At 39.8% G+C, this 14,490-nt stretch overlaps 2 protein-coding genes across 9 annotated transcripts in view; one reads left to right on the top strand and one right to left on the bottom strand.

Moving 5' to 3' along the window:
* Positions 1–4,663, top strand: part of Hps3 (HPS3 biogenesis of lysosomal organelles complex 2 subunit 1) — a 36,627-nt gene extending 31,964 nt beyond the window's left edge. For 2 of the 6 annotated variants that reach the window (XR_003836217.1, XR_003836220.1), the window contains exons 17-18: positions 1,270–1,406; positions 3,780–3,866. Coding sequence is in view for 2 of the 6 variants with exons in the window: in XM_021158088.2 (XP_021013747.1) it covers positions 3,780–3,907 (128 nt within the window). In the remaining 4 variants the exon portion in view is untranslated. Of the gene's footprint in view, positions 1–1,269; positions 1,443–2,721; positions 2,764–3,779 lie in introns of those variants that run through there. The other 4 variants (XR_003836219.1, XM_021158088.2, XR_003836218.1 and 1 more) reach the window with 3 other exon arrangements.
* Positions 1–14,490, bottom strand: part of Cp (ceruloplasmin) — a 52,375-nt gene that overhangs the window by 8,283 nt on the left and 29,602 nt on the right. For 2 of the 3 annotated variants that reach the window (XM_029475374.1, XM_029475373.1), the window contains exons 16-18: positions 12,965–13,181; positions 12,468–12,607; positions 11,331–11,496 (exon numbers count right to left, since the gene is read on the bottom strand). In XM_029475374.1, coding sequence (XP_029331234.1) covers positions 11,331–11,496; positions 12,468–12,607; positions 12,965–13,181 — 523 coding nt within the window. Of the gene's footprint in view, positions 1–7,179; positions 8,107–11,330; positions 11,497–12,467; positions 12,608–12,964; positions 13,182–14,490 lie in introns of those variants that run through there. The other variant, XM_021158085.2, reaches the window with a different exon arrangement.

Below are 14,490 nucleotides of genomic sequence, written 5' to 3'. Positions count from 1 at the left end.
CATCCTTTGTACAGGCTGTCAGATCATCCTTTGTACAGGCTGTCAGATCATCCTTTGTACAGGCTGTCAGATCATCCTTTGTACAGGCTGTCAGAGGATCCTTTGTACAGGCTGTCAGATCATCCTTTGTACAGGCTGTAAGATGATCCTTTGTACAGGCTGTCGTCAGAAGAAGCTGGGGTCTAAATTTAGGGTGAGGCTTTTGACCTCAAGCGACCCAGATTTAATTGGTCTTCCTACCTCAAATAATCCAGTTAACAAAAACCCTTCCCAGGTGTGTCCCACTGTTGGAGTTTTTAGTTAATTCCGGATTCAGTCAAGTTGACAACCAAGAAGAGTCATCGCAGTGTGTATGTGGAGGTCAAAGGACAACTGGAGGATCAAACTTAGGTCTGCAGACTTGGCAAAAGGTGCCTTAATCCACTGAGCCATCTCACAAGCCAACTTCATCCCTTCTTATTTTTCTACTGTGATGTTATTACTCAAACTTACTGCATTGCTTTGGAAAATTATGTGTGTTGGGAAGGGTTCCCATTAAGAGTGTTAGTCAGCATCTTTGGCTTCTACCTGTATCCTCACTGCCCAAGTTACAACAAATACAAATATCTCCACATATTGGCCAGCTGTCACCTGAGGACAGAATTATACTAGCTAAGAACCAGTGCACTAATACAGACCTATTGAAATGGGAGTGAATATGTGGCCCATGTAAGGAAACATTTGTTACTGACTTTGAAATATTGACCTATTTTTAAATTTATTTTTATTTACATATTTTAGGTGTATGAGTGTTTTTTGTCTGCATTTCTGTGTGTATATCATGCGTTCTGCCCTCAGGTATCAGAAAAGGGCATCAGATTTCCTGGAACTGGTGTTATAGACAGTTGTGGGTGCTATGATCCAAACCCAGGTCCTCTACAAGATGAGCCAGTACTTTTAACCAGCCTACTACTTCTATTTTGTAAAAATTTAATATTGTAATATATTCTAAAAATAATCCTGACAGTGGAATTACCTAACATTTAGTGAATCTATTTTAGACACGCTGGGGATTTTAAGTATGCAGATTTACTTCTGTCTGTGTCGTCCTTAGATAAAGCACAGATTTCAGTAGCTGATGAGTCGAACAAAGAAAACCATTTAAATCTCTTTGTGTGGGTAGGGATGTCTGTGGTGTGCACACTCATGCATGAGTTTGGATGTATATGCAGATACCTGTAGAGCTCCAGTGTTAACATCTGTCTTCCTTAACGACTCTTCACCTTACAGATTGAGACACTGTCTCCATCTGGTGTTTGCTGTTCTCACTAAAGTGCTGGCAAGTTGACTTGCACTGGAAAACCTGTCTCCTGCTTCTCAAGGCGCTGGAGTTCCAGGAGTGCTGCCAAGCCCACTTGGATTTTCATGTGGGTTCTGCCACTAGCAGTCATCTTGCTTGCATGGCAAGTTCGCTTCCCACTGAACCACATCTCCAACCCACATTTTTATATTTTGTTTGTTTGTTTGTTTGCTTCTTTATTGTGTGTGCACATATATATGCATGTGCCATGATGCACATGTGGAAGTTAGAAAGCAACTTTGGAGTTGGTCCTGAACTTCTACATTTTTTGTGGTTCTGGGGATTGAACTCAGGTCATTTGTGTGGCACACACTCTACCTGCTGAGACAGCTAATTGCACTCTCTGACCCCTAATCTTTTCTTACTTCAGTTTCTCCAACTGAACCTATTATACCCATCAGTATATCCTCGTTGGTATGATGCCTGGATTAAGTAAATAAAAACATTACTCTACTCTTCATTCAGGAAGAACCAAGTGAGAGGTTAGGAGGAGCTTTTAAAATACTCTGTACGTTTAAGGTTTTAACCTTATTCATATAGTTATAATTTATATTAGGGCCTCACTGGTAGGAGAAGAGAATTGAACAGTGGTGATATTTTTACTGACTTTGTAACTGCTCAGTACTTATCCTCAGTATAAGTTATTATATACAGACTACTATTTACAGGCTCCACATTTAGGTAAGTAGAATATTTGATAGGAAAAATATTAATAATTTATGTCTCTTGTATGAGTTTTTCAACTAGTTAGTGGTTGCTGTTTATTAAGATCATCTTTTATGTGAGAGAAGTATTCTATTGTAATTCTCACAGGAACCGTGGAAGCTAGCATATGGTACCAGGATTTTAAATTATATGTAGGTGCGTGTGTGTGTGTGTGTGTGTGTGTGTGTGTGTGTGTGTGTATGTATGCACACGTGCACCTTTCTCTGTATATGTCTCTGTGTGTGTATCTGCATGTGGGTATATGTATATGCATGTAGGTAGCCTCAGAGACCCAAGGTTTCAGTGTAGACATGGAATTACTAGAGGTTGTAAGCTACCTGACATGAGTGTTGGAAACCAAACTGAGGTCCTCTGGAAGAGTAGCAGGGGTTCTTAGCCACAGATCCATATATGCAGACCCTGAGTAACATTCTTAAAGTCACTCAGCATTTCAGCTGAAGATTCTCCATCTCTTCTCAGATATATCTGACTGCAAAGCTAAAAGATTTTCCATATGTCAGTGCTGTGTTGTTTAATTTCAGTGTGTGAAGGGTGATTTAGATTGACAGATGACTGGAGATGATGCTGACGTATGAGTAGACATTAAAGAACAGAATGCTTCTTAGGACAACACGATCTTGAAGACATTCTTATTATTTATTCATTTATTTTTGTAGAATGAATGAGGGCATGTGTGCATCTATGTGGACAGGACAAAGGTCAGTTTTGCAGTTTTGGTCATCATTCCTCCAGCACCATTAGCTTTCTTTTTTTTTTTTTTCTTTTTCTTTTTCTTTTTCTTTTTCTTTTTCTTTTTCTTTTTCTTTTTCTTTGTTTGAGACGGGGTCTCACTGGGGCTAGTCGCATGGAACCTGTGGCTAACTAACCAGGCTAAGCTGGCTGGACAGGGAGTTGTAGGGATCCACCTATCTTTGCCTTCCCAGATCTTGTATTAAGGTGTGCTGCAGTGCCTGACTTTCTCTTACATGGGTACAGGGGATTGAGTGCGCAGGTCTTCAAGCTTGTTCAGGAAGCACTACACGAATCAAGCTGTCTACCCAACTCTCTGAAGGCATTGTCAATAGGGTAGGGCAACACTAACTAAGAAAGAATAGAAACATAAAATTATCTAATTATCTTCTTGAAAATGTTTGGCAACACCTCCAACCCCTGCCACTGCCCTGTGCTCTTTCATTGGTGCTGAGGATTGAATTCATACAAGAGTTCTGTTGCTGTTGAATCCCCAACCCCATTAAATTCCTTAATATTGAAAATGTTTTTAGAGCACTTTACTATGTAGAAGAAAAGCTATATGGTCATCATAAAATGTTTATGATTATTAGTAACATGAAAATCTCATTATAGACAGGAACCTATAGGAAAATGTTTTCTAGTAATTAATGGTATTACTGTCCTAGCAAACAATCTTTATATACTAACTACAGTTCTAAAATTAAGTCAGCATGATAGAATGTTTTATTTGTAAATGGTAGAATTGACTAAAAGGTAATGTCGCAATCTACTAGTGGTTTAGTAACTCAAATTCCAGGGGCTAAACAAAAAATAAATATTGAAGGGTGTTAGAAGGAATAAATTAAGTATGAACTAATTCTATTTTCTTACTTTTATAATTCATTTTGTTACTTGAAGGAACTTTGAATCATTAAGAACAAAAATTGGAAAACCAAATTGGACTTTTAGTTGTTTCTCATGAGTTCTTCTTTTCCACAAACAGAAACCTTGTCAGTTATTGCTGTGGGACTGGACCTGAGGGATTTCTTGAGTGTTCTCCCAGAAGATGGGGCGGCAGCATTTTTCCTGCCCTACCTCCTTTTCTGCAGCCGGAAGAAATCACTAACTTGATGGTATCCTTTGCAGCATAGTGGCATAAGTTACTGCACTTTGAATGCTCTGCCTTAGATAAAATAAACTCAAAGGTTTGTGTTAATATGTATTGTAGCTGCTTACCCTGTAATTGTAGCTGTTAGCTTAATCGATAACCTGATCCCATTTACTTGTCTAAAATGTAAAAATCTTCAAAATATAAGGTCACTTCACATGTATTTCCTTTTGGTTTTTATTTATTTATTTTTTTTTACTCTATTCTGTGTGAGTCTGGTACCATGAACCTTGTGCTGACCTCAATCTGTGCGAGCCTTATAGGTGCAAAAGGCCACAAATGTAATTTCCAAACCAGACTCAGGCTTCTATTGTGAGAAATAGCTTGGCCTCAGTGCTGAAGGCATGACAATCATGTCCACCTAGGGTCATTGGAAGGAAATGCATCACAAATTGCTCAAATGCCCTTCTTACTTGTCAAATAATATCTTGATTGTTACAGATTTATCTTCTGGGTTACTAGTTTGTATTTTTATGTAAGTATAAAAAAGATTTAATGTGCCACCCCAGTGAAAGACCACATACTTGGCTGTGGAACTACTTCTGAAACTCATGGTATCTTTCTCTCAGAATCAGATAAATGGACTCTTGTTTGACTGTTAACATGACTTGTTTACACATATTTTCAGCCAAAGTCTTGTTTCTATTCTTTATATGTATATACCCTATCCTTTCAACCCATAGTATACGAGAAAATAAAAAATTATCATGATATTCAAATCTGTCTAATAATTTCCTATGTTTATTTGTTTGCTTGATTTGGTTTTCTTTAAAAGTTCTTTTTTTTCTTATAAGCCCTATTTTATTCACAAACATTTCAATATACAATTATATAGAAAAGTAGTGTGCAAAATTGGACTCAACCCTGTGAAAAGAAATCCCCCAGTGTTGGTCTTTCTAAGAATGTTTTATATCTGCACACGGGGAGAAATGTAGGTATCACCATTGGATCGGATGGGGTTTGCATAGATTACCTCTATCCCTCTATCATATTTTCAAATCTTAAGCTTATCGCACTAGAAACATCTTTCTGCAGGTTAATAAAGATGAAAAGCATGTGAGGGAAAAGGACTGAAGCCCTGAGGGCCAGCAGGAAGAAGGAAAGCAGGCAACCTCAGGAAATAGGAGGTTGGGGGGACCTTCCAGAATGCACCAGAGACCTGGGAGGTGAGAGACTCTCAGGACTCAAAGGGAGGGACCTTAGATGAACTGTCTGACAGTAGTGAGAGGGAACTTATAGAGCCCACCTCCAGCAGGAAGACGGGACATCAAATGAGGGATGGGGGTTGCCATCCCACAGTCACACCTCTGACCCATAATTGTTCCTGTCTGAAAGAATTACAGGGGTGGAAATGGAGAGGAGCCTGAGGAAAAGAAGGTACAGCGACAGGCCCAAAGTGGGATCCAGCTCAAGGGGAGGTCCCAAGGCCTGACACTATTACTGAGACTATGGAGTGTTCACAAAAAGGGATCTATCATGACTGGCCTCCGAAAGACCCAAAAAGCAGCTGAAAGAGTCAGATGCAGATATTTGCACCCAACCAATGGACAGAAGCAGCTGACCCCTGTTGTTGAATTAGGAAAGGCTGAAAGAAGCTGAGGAGAAGGCGATCCTGTAGGAGGACCAGCAGTCTCAATTAATCTGGCCCCCTGAGATCTCTCAAACACTGGACCACCAAACCGGCAGCATACACCAGCTGATATGAAGTCCCCAACACACATACAGTAGAGGACTACCAGGTCTGTGCTCATTTAGAGATGAAGCACCTAACCCTCAAGAGACTGGAGGCCCCAGGGAGTTTAGAGGTCAGGTCGGGTGGTGGGGTGGGGCATCCACATGGAGACTGGGGTGGGGGTGGGTGGGGAGGAGGTGTGGGATGTGGAGCAGTATGAGGGTGAATGGGGACAGTGGGGGCCAGGGAGGGATGAAATATAGAGTGTAAAAAATTAAAAATAAATATTTAAACTTCTGAAAATATTCAGAAATAACCTGAAAATCAAAGTCCCTTAGTTAATTCAGCATTATAAGTAAAATATAAACTTTTAAATTCTTTTATATATAAAAAAAAGATGTACATTTAGAATGAGCTTCAAGGATGAAAAAAAAGTTTTTTTAAGTTAAGGTAAAAACAATGAATTAATGAAATTCTTAGGCAAATGGATGGATCTGGAGGATATCATCCTGAGTGAGGTAACACAATCACAAAAGAACACACATGGTATGCACTCACTGATAAGTGGATATTAGCTCAGAAACTTAGACTACCCAAGATACAATTTGCAAAACACATGAAACTCAAGAAGAAGGACGACCAAAGTGTGGATACATCGCCCCTTCTTAGAATTGGGAACAAAATACCCATGGAAGGAGTTACAGAGACCAAGTTTGGAGCTGAGATGGAAGGAAGGACCATCCAGAGACTGTCCCACCCGGGGATCCATCCCATAATCAGCCACCAAACCCAGACACTATTGCATAGGGCAGCAAGATTTTGCTGAAAGGACCCTGATATAGCTGTCTCTTGTGAGGCTATGCCAGTGCCTGGCAAATACAGAAGTGGATGCTCACAGTCATCTATTGGATGGCACACAGGGCCCCTAATGGAGGAGCTAGAGAAAGTACCCAAGGAGCTAAAGGGGTCTGCAACCCTATAGGTGGAACAACAATATGAACTAACCAGTACCCCTAGAGTTGTGTCTCTAGTTGCATATGTAGCAGAGGATGGCCTAGTTGGCCATCAATGGGAGGAGAGGCCCTTGGTATTGCGAAGATCATATGCCCCAGTACAGGGGAATGCCAGGCCCAGGAAGTAGGAGTGGATAGGTTGGGGGGAGGGTATAGGGGCTTTGGGGATAGCATTTGAAATGTAAATGAAGAAAATATCTAATTAAAAAAAGTTAAGGTGGTTTTAAGTATGTATTCTAAATGAGAAGGACAACGGCATTTGTAATATTTTTAATTCTAGTTTTACAACTCTGAAGAATTAGAAGTGGAGGAAATTGGAAAAGTTACATTGTGTTTTGAAAGCTAACATTTGTTTTCTGAAGATTTTATCTTATGTCAGGTAATTCTTTAGGTATTAAGAAAAAAAAATAAAACATTGTCCCTGTTGATTTTTGTATTTTTAGATTTTATCTTCCCATTCTTTTCATCTTTACTGACCTGCATAAAGGTGTATTTTGTTTTATGTGTATGTGTGTAGGCCTGAGTATATGTATGTGAGTCATGTGCATGCAGGAACCCAAGGAGGCCAGAAAAGGAGCTGCCTGATGTGGGTACCTGAGCCTAGGTCTGCTACAGGAGTGGCCAGTACTCTCAGCCAGTTACTGCAGCCCTTCTGGTAACCTGTTGTTGCTGATTGTAGTGTCCAAGTCCAGCGCATTGCCAGAGCCCAGGAACCCAGTAAGGCTCTGCAAAATCTCAACAGTGTCTTATGGAACCCTGATTTGAAATTCTCTTATTGGCATTTTTAAATTTATTACTTTATAATCTGCATTTCATTTTTTTCAAAATTTAACATTATTGGATTCTGACTTTATTTTCAGTTAGCATCCTTTGACTGTTTTTCAGACTTTTACAAAGTGCATCTTGGTGTCTTCATTTTTCCTTCTTTTCCGTACCCCCTAACCCCATGGTTTGTTAGGAGACTTAGTGAGAAGGGAAGAGTTGCAGACAGTTTAGTAAACTTTACAGTGATCCTGTGAGACAGCCAAGGACAGCATCTCATCATGTGTTTGTTTATTTGGTGCCACTTTGCAGAGTCCTTTTCTTTTTTTTTTTTAATTTTTTTTAATGGTTTTAGAGCTTTATTGTAGAAAGGCAGGGAGAAAGAGAGAAGGTAGAAAGAGGAGAGAGACTGGCCATAGCCATGTTGGGGGTGGGGGTAGGAGAAGGAGGGCTAGAGATGAGAGTAAGAAAGGTGAGAGCTTAAAGAGCCAGAGTCCTTTCAGTGCAGATAAGTGGGCTGTGTCAAGTGATTCTGTTACCCAGCGAACAAATGCATGGCATGAATCAGTCTGTTGATCTGTCCATCTGTAGGATTACCAAGTTCCTCGCAGATGAACAGTTGTGTAGCTTGGATTTTTTTTGAAATGTTTGAAATGACTCATTGTTCTTGTTTTCCACTTATCGCCAATTTATTTCATTCAGCCAGACTTAGTCTCTATAGAAAAAGAAATTGTAAGATGATTACTTAAAATGGTGTGTTTTATATGGTTAAAAAGTCTGTACATGGGTGCTTTACATGTATTCCTGTTTTTTTTTAAATACTTGCTACTTTGATTAATTCTTAATTTATTTATCTTTCAGATGTTTAAAAATCTTCCATTTTAGTACTACTGCCTTAATTAAAGAAAATGTATTTTCTCCTTTGCAGAAGATCCCAATCATAAAGGAGAAAAAATAATAAATGTACAGTGGAAGCAGATACCATATTGATGCCATACTTGGCAGATACCATATTCCCCACAGCTCAGAGTTCCGCAGGGATGGGCACATTAGGATGCAAAGCTTCCTGGTAGCGGATGAGCACATCAGGGCCCTCAGTGTGTCGCCTGAGCCTGACAAGGAGACACTGAGTGACTTCACATGGAAAAGTCTACAAGGTGGCAAAATGTCACTGAGGGGACTGGACCTGGGTTTGGTTCCCAGTACCCACATGCTGGCTCACAGCCATCTGTAAGTCCAGTTCCAGGGGATTTGGTGCCTTTTTAGGACTGTATGGTTGCCAGGTACGTACTTGGTGCACAGGCATAATTGCAGGCAAAAGATCCGTGCACATAAAATTAAATTTCAAACAAAAAGAAGTCAGTGATGTTAAAGACTAAAGTAAGAAGCTGTTCCCTAGGGTCTTTGTACGAGCTGGGATTTTTCGTTTTGTGTATAGAATAGAATCTGATGGGTTGGCTGTTGACATCTGAAAAAGAGCTATAGCTTTTAATCATTTTAAAAGAAATTCTTGGCAATGATGATGGTTACACATAAGACATTTATGAAATATAAATATACATATTTGCACACAGACATGTGAAAGAAATACAAGGGAGCGCAGGAGGGGAGGTGGAGAGAAGAAGGTGGCAAAGGTAACTATATAAGTATGGAAGGAAGGTTTGTGGGAATTCTCCATTCTCCTTCTGTACCCCTTTTTATGAGTCTTAAATTATGTCCAAAAGCTATTTAAAAAATTCTACTTTGTCAGATGAATGGATTTAGATATTCACCAGAGTATTGTAGTAGACTTGACTATTTAGCTAGAATTGAAGGTGTGTATAGTCTGTTTTGAGGAATTTCCTACTAAGCCAGCTTTCCCATTATAGTTTGTATCATAAACATGATCTGACAGCAGTTATAGTTCAATAAAAGTGCCTTTTACACTTTACACTCAAAGGAGGTCTTTGTGTGTTTCTTCTGATAGGGAAAAAGAAACATCAAATTTACAATGGTAGATTAGCCACTATTTTTAATTATTTTTTTTTCCTTGAAGAGACAGTTGTCACCATGCATGATGTCAAAGGGTTCCATTTTATTTCTGTATGCTTCTGTCTGTGTAATGAAAGGCAGTGCTTTTTTGTTTGTTTGTTTTTGTTTTTTGTTTTTTTGAGATGTTGAGTTGATGTAGGTTTCCCCACAGCTTTATCTAACTCATTTAAAGATTTAGATTTATAAGCATGGCTCCCTATTTTTCTACTTTTTTCTGCTACTCTTTCTTTCAGTCCTATATAATATCTTTTCTTGTCAAAGTCAAATTTCTTTTGAATATTTTCCATGTTCTTTTTTTCACATTGGTTATTTGTTCTATAATTTCCTCTACTGTTGTAAAACCACTCTTCTTCTTAAACAGCCATTGCCTCTCTCCTTCCCCCATGTTTGTTAGACATGGGCGATGCCAGTGTTGTTATGTGCAGGACCAGCCTGTGGCAGTATCTCCTGGTGCTAAACATATGCATACATAGATTCTCAAGTGCTCCTTCCTCCTCTTCCTCCCCCTCCTCTTCCTTCTTCCTCCTCCTCTTCCTCCTCTTCCTTTCCTTCCTTCCTTCCTTTTCCTCCCTCTCCTTTCCTCCCCACTTTTCTTTCTTTGGTATGGGTGTATTGCTTGTGTGTGTGTGTGTGTGTGTGTGTGCATACATTGTTTCCACAGAGTCCAGAAGAGGGCTTTAGATTCCCTAGAACTGGAGTTACAATACACAACTGGAGTCCCAGGGGGTTGTGAGCATTTAGGTGCTGGGAATTGAACCCTGATCTGGAAAAGCAGCCAGTGTTCCTAACTGCTGAGCCATTTCACTAGCCCTGCAAGCTTGTTTATTTAGAAAAAGGCTCTCAACCTTGTAACACTGCAAGCCATTAATACAATTCCTCCTTTTGTGACCTCCAACCATGAATTTATTTTTGTTACTTAATAACTTTAATTTTGCTACTATTATTATTAGTCATAATGGACATTTCTGTGTTTTCAGATGCTCTTAGGCAACCCCTGTGAAGGGATCCTTGGACCCCAGAAAGGGTTGCAACACACAAGTTGAGAAGACTGATTTAGAGATTGTTTTAGACTCATTTTTATTTTCATTTAGACTGCTTAGAGACTCATTTTCTTTCTTAGCCTTTTTACTTTGGTCAAGTTATTGGTATTAAACCCAGCAGTTTATTTGCTTTATTTTGAGTCTTAGGTAGTTTTGTATTACCAGTAACTGCTCTAGTGAAAGTAGTTTTATTTTTCCAAAAAGATGTTGGTGGGTGTAAGAGCAGGATGAAAAGTTTATTTATGATAAGGTGTAATCTTGAGTGACTTAGATTTGCAATACTTGGACTGAAAACGCAACTCACTAGTAATAGTCTTACCTAACATGGACAGAAACATGGACTTTGTCCCTAGGGTTCCTGTACATGCACACTCATAAACATATACACAACACAGTCACACACATGTATGGACACTTGTACAAATGCATATATGCATACACATGCACACACCCACATACTCAAGTAAATACACACACGCCTGCCTACTCCTTTTATTTTTAAGGAAGAAGCATACTCGACCTGTAATTTCCTCCATTAGATTTGCCATTTCTAATTCCAATAATTCTCAACTCAAAAGACCTATCAAAGCCTGTAAACTATAGTGCTGGAATTTCCTTTTTGTGTACATTTTGTTGTTGGTTTGTATTCCTAAAAATCATGAATTGTTCTATACTCTGTGTATGTGCACATGGGTGTGCATCTATGTGTCTGTGTGTACTTATAGCAGTAAAACATTCTTATTTAGAGGCGAGAAGGAAGGCACCAGGACAGCCAGTTCACAAGTGCCCTAATACTGGGAGATGTATTTAGGCAAAGCATTCATAATGTATATCTAGAGATACTACCTGGATATTCATCTTGATTTACCTTGTTCTACTGGTAAAACAGTGTAGGTAGTTGCCATCCCAGCATGGACATGGTCAGTCACGTGGCAGTGGAGTAACCAGGTTCCAGGTGTTTGGGGAAACATTTCTAGGGTTTGGTATGTTCCAGGGAAAAGGTCAAAGACATCAGAACTGTATATTCCCCTGTGCTTTATTAGAAAAACAACAAATATGAGAGTTTATTTAATAGCCTTTAATTAGCTAGCTCAAAATATTAGAAAAACAGATTTTAAAAAGATAACCCCTCCATATTTTATGTTCTGAAATTTGTGGTTCTTACCTAAAGCCTCAGAACTCTAGGGCATCAAGGAAAATGAGAAAGAAGGCCTTCATTAGTCAGGACTAAGCCTAGTGATTGCCACAGTTCGGGCTTGCCTCTCTGTCAGAGACTTGATCTACACAGAGCAAGCAAACTAGTCCCACATCAACCTTCACTTGTACTTGGATTTATAGACTATTTTGTTTATGAAACTGTAAGGCAAAGAAAGTGTAAGGGAAGCAGAAGAGGAAACTGATAGACAATCTAAATGATACTCAAATATGTTGCTGGCATGTTTTTGTGGAAATAATACTGAAAATCCATTCATGATATATGTATAGAAAGCAGCATATATTATAAAATCTTTAGTATGCCTGTTTTTAAATTTGTTTTTGTTTGGTAGCTTGTGCACTTTCTACATTAATTTAGAAACAGAAAAAAAAAAAAAAAACCCTGCGTCTTCAAGAGGATGGTTGCTTTCCTTAAGTGAAGCGTAGTAGAATTGTGTTCTGGGGTGTCAGTTGCTTGACACCTAAGTGTTAACCTCCCACAATTTAAGAGAGAATGTAGCATGGACAGGGCTATAGTGAAGTTTTGTTCTATCTCTGCTGCCTCACCCTTGTGTGAAGACTTCTGCCTTCTCTGTCAGCCATTCCATTGAGAATGTGTGAGCAGAACTACAAAAGACAGGAAAGCCTGCAAGTGTAAGGAGGAGCCCAAGTTGTGAGGAGGCTGCTGTGTCAGTGGAGACTGCAGAGCTGGGCCAGTTTCTCTTTTTACGGGGATCTCCATGGAATGCATTGTTGCCTTGAGTCAGAACATGTTAAGCAGAGCAGGACTGAGTGCTACTGCAGCTCTTACCTTGTATTGGAAGCTGTGGCCATGGAAGTGTACAGTGTGCAGGTCTATTTCATTGCCCATTCCCATCACATACCAGTTGACTTCATCTTTCACGTGCATTGTGAGGCCTTGTAGGTTTCCAAACATTTTCCCATTAATAGCTGAGGGAAATGTAATATATTTCAGAATAATCTTAACCCGTAGCAGTAACAGGAAATTGCTAGGTTAACATGACAGAGCTATGGGTCATGTTAACCCCATGGGTGGGGAAAACAGTTCAAGTTCAATGGTATCACTGCTACTTTTCAAGTTACTTTATATGATTGCGGGTTTACTTAAAAGGGAAGGAGGGCTTGGAATTGGGAGAAAAATTAGTAAAGACTTTAAACATAGTGCAGTTTGGTTCTGAACAGAATTTTACATCACAATATTTTAAAATAAAACAGCCCTACAATATGATTTTCTTTGAAAGAAGGAAAGGGTAAAAAAGGAAGGTGGCTTAGAATAGTATCTCATACCATGCATTTTATTGCTCTCTAGGAATTCCTCGTTGTCTTTGTTTACTTTCTCAGGGTGTTCAGAGTATCTTTTGATGTTATCATCTAAGTACCAAGATTCATTCTCATCAAATACTAGAAACAAAAGGAAAAACTCCATTTTCTTTTTAGGATTGAATACTTTCACATAAGACTTCCGACAAACAATCAATGGGCCTATTAGCCCACTATAGAGATCCTGCAAACAAACAGAAACTACAGTTACCCTGGAAGTGTGCTGGTCAGGACTTCAGAGAGCTGGGTCCTTATCCACAATCCCAGCCATTTTGGAGGGGCTGATTGTAGTGCGTACCTAGCCCAAAGGGATGCCACCACGCTAGTATCTTCACACTTGGTGTGGTTACGTTGAAACAGTGATGAATAGTAGGTAGGTTATGTGGGTGGTGTGGAACTTGGATCCGTCCAGCGGCCAAAAATTGGCCTAACTAATGAGCTATCTAAATGAACAGTGCTTGTTGTTTATTTCATAAACTCATCGTGATGAGCCAGGCATGCTACCAGTTACTATACATCCATGGCTGAATGAAATAAAGCCTTTTACTATAGGAGCTCATATAGGAATAGAAGAAATGTGTAGAAGCCAAGGAAGTTGTCTACTGTCATGGAGAATGCTGTGAGTGCTAATGAATACCCATGTGAAAGACCACAATTAACCCTTAAACACCTGAGGAGTTCTGTGTGGCCAGGTGTCAGTGATGGCAGATTGTGTCTTGCATCATCCTTGGGCTGTATCTTACTAATGAAATTCAAGTTGTGTCATCAGTAGTTTCTGAGACGTTGGACGGGGGAATGACAGACAGCAAAACCACATTTTAGTCCAGTCATGTTGGTCAAATGAAGGAAGACTTAGGGGAGAATGTAGCTTGGGAGGCAGCAGTTGAAACAGATTACAAAAACTGACGAGAAAGGAGTGGGCTGAACAATTGTAGGGTCAAATTGTCTGGGTAAGAAAAGTGCTTCCAAATTCCTACCTGAGTGAACTGGTAAGAGTGGTACTTGTGCTGTTTGTTTGTTTAATTTATGTATTTTGCTCTCCATCCCAATCACAGCTCCCCCACCCTCATCCTTCCCATATTCAGCCTCTCGTCCATCCCTCCTCCCCTTCTCTGAGAAAGGGGAGGGCTCCCTTGGAATCACCCTACCCTGGCACATCAAGTCACTGCAGGATTAGGCCTCTCCCACTGAAGCCAGACAAAGCAGCTCAGTTAGGGGAACAGGATCCACACAGGAAAGCAACAGATTCTGGGACTTCCCCCAACCCCTCATTTGATGAAGATCAACCTGCACATCTGCTACCAAAGAGCAAGCATGGGCTGGATCTAGTCTTTCTTGCAAATATGTAGCAGATATGCTGCTGTTTTTCACAGTAGGAAGTAAAGGAGGTAGAGGAAGACCCTTTTAGAAGGGTCCCTACATCTGGGGATTTCTGGTGTAGCTGACCAGCAGGCAGCTGCATTGACAGCTCAGGAACTGGGAAGAAATTCTGG

Source organism: Mus caroli, chromosome 3 (genome assembly GCF_900094665.2).
Source record: "Mus caroli chromosome 3, CAROLI_EIJ_v1.1, whole genome shotgun sequence".
NCBI classification, from domain to species: domain Eukaryota; kingdom Metazoa; phylum Chordata; class Mammalia; order Rodentia; family Muridae; genus Mus; species Mus caroli.
Note: the sequence above shows the minus strand (reverse complement) of the source record. Positions and strands in the feature narration are given on the sequence as shown.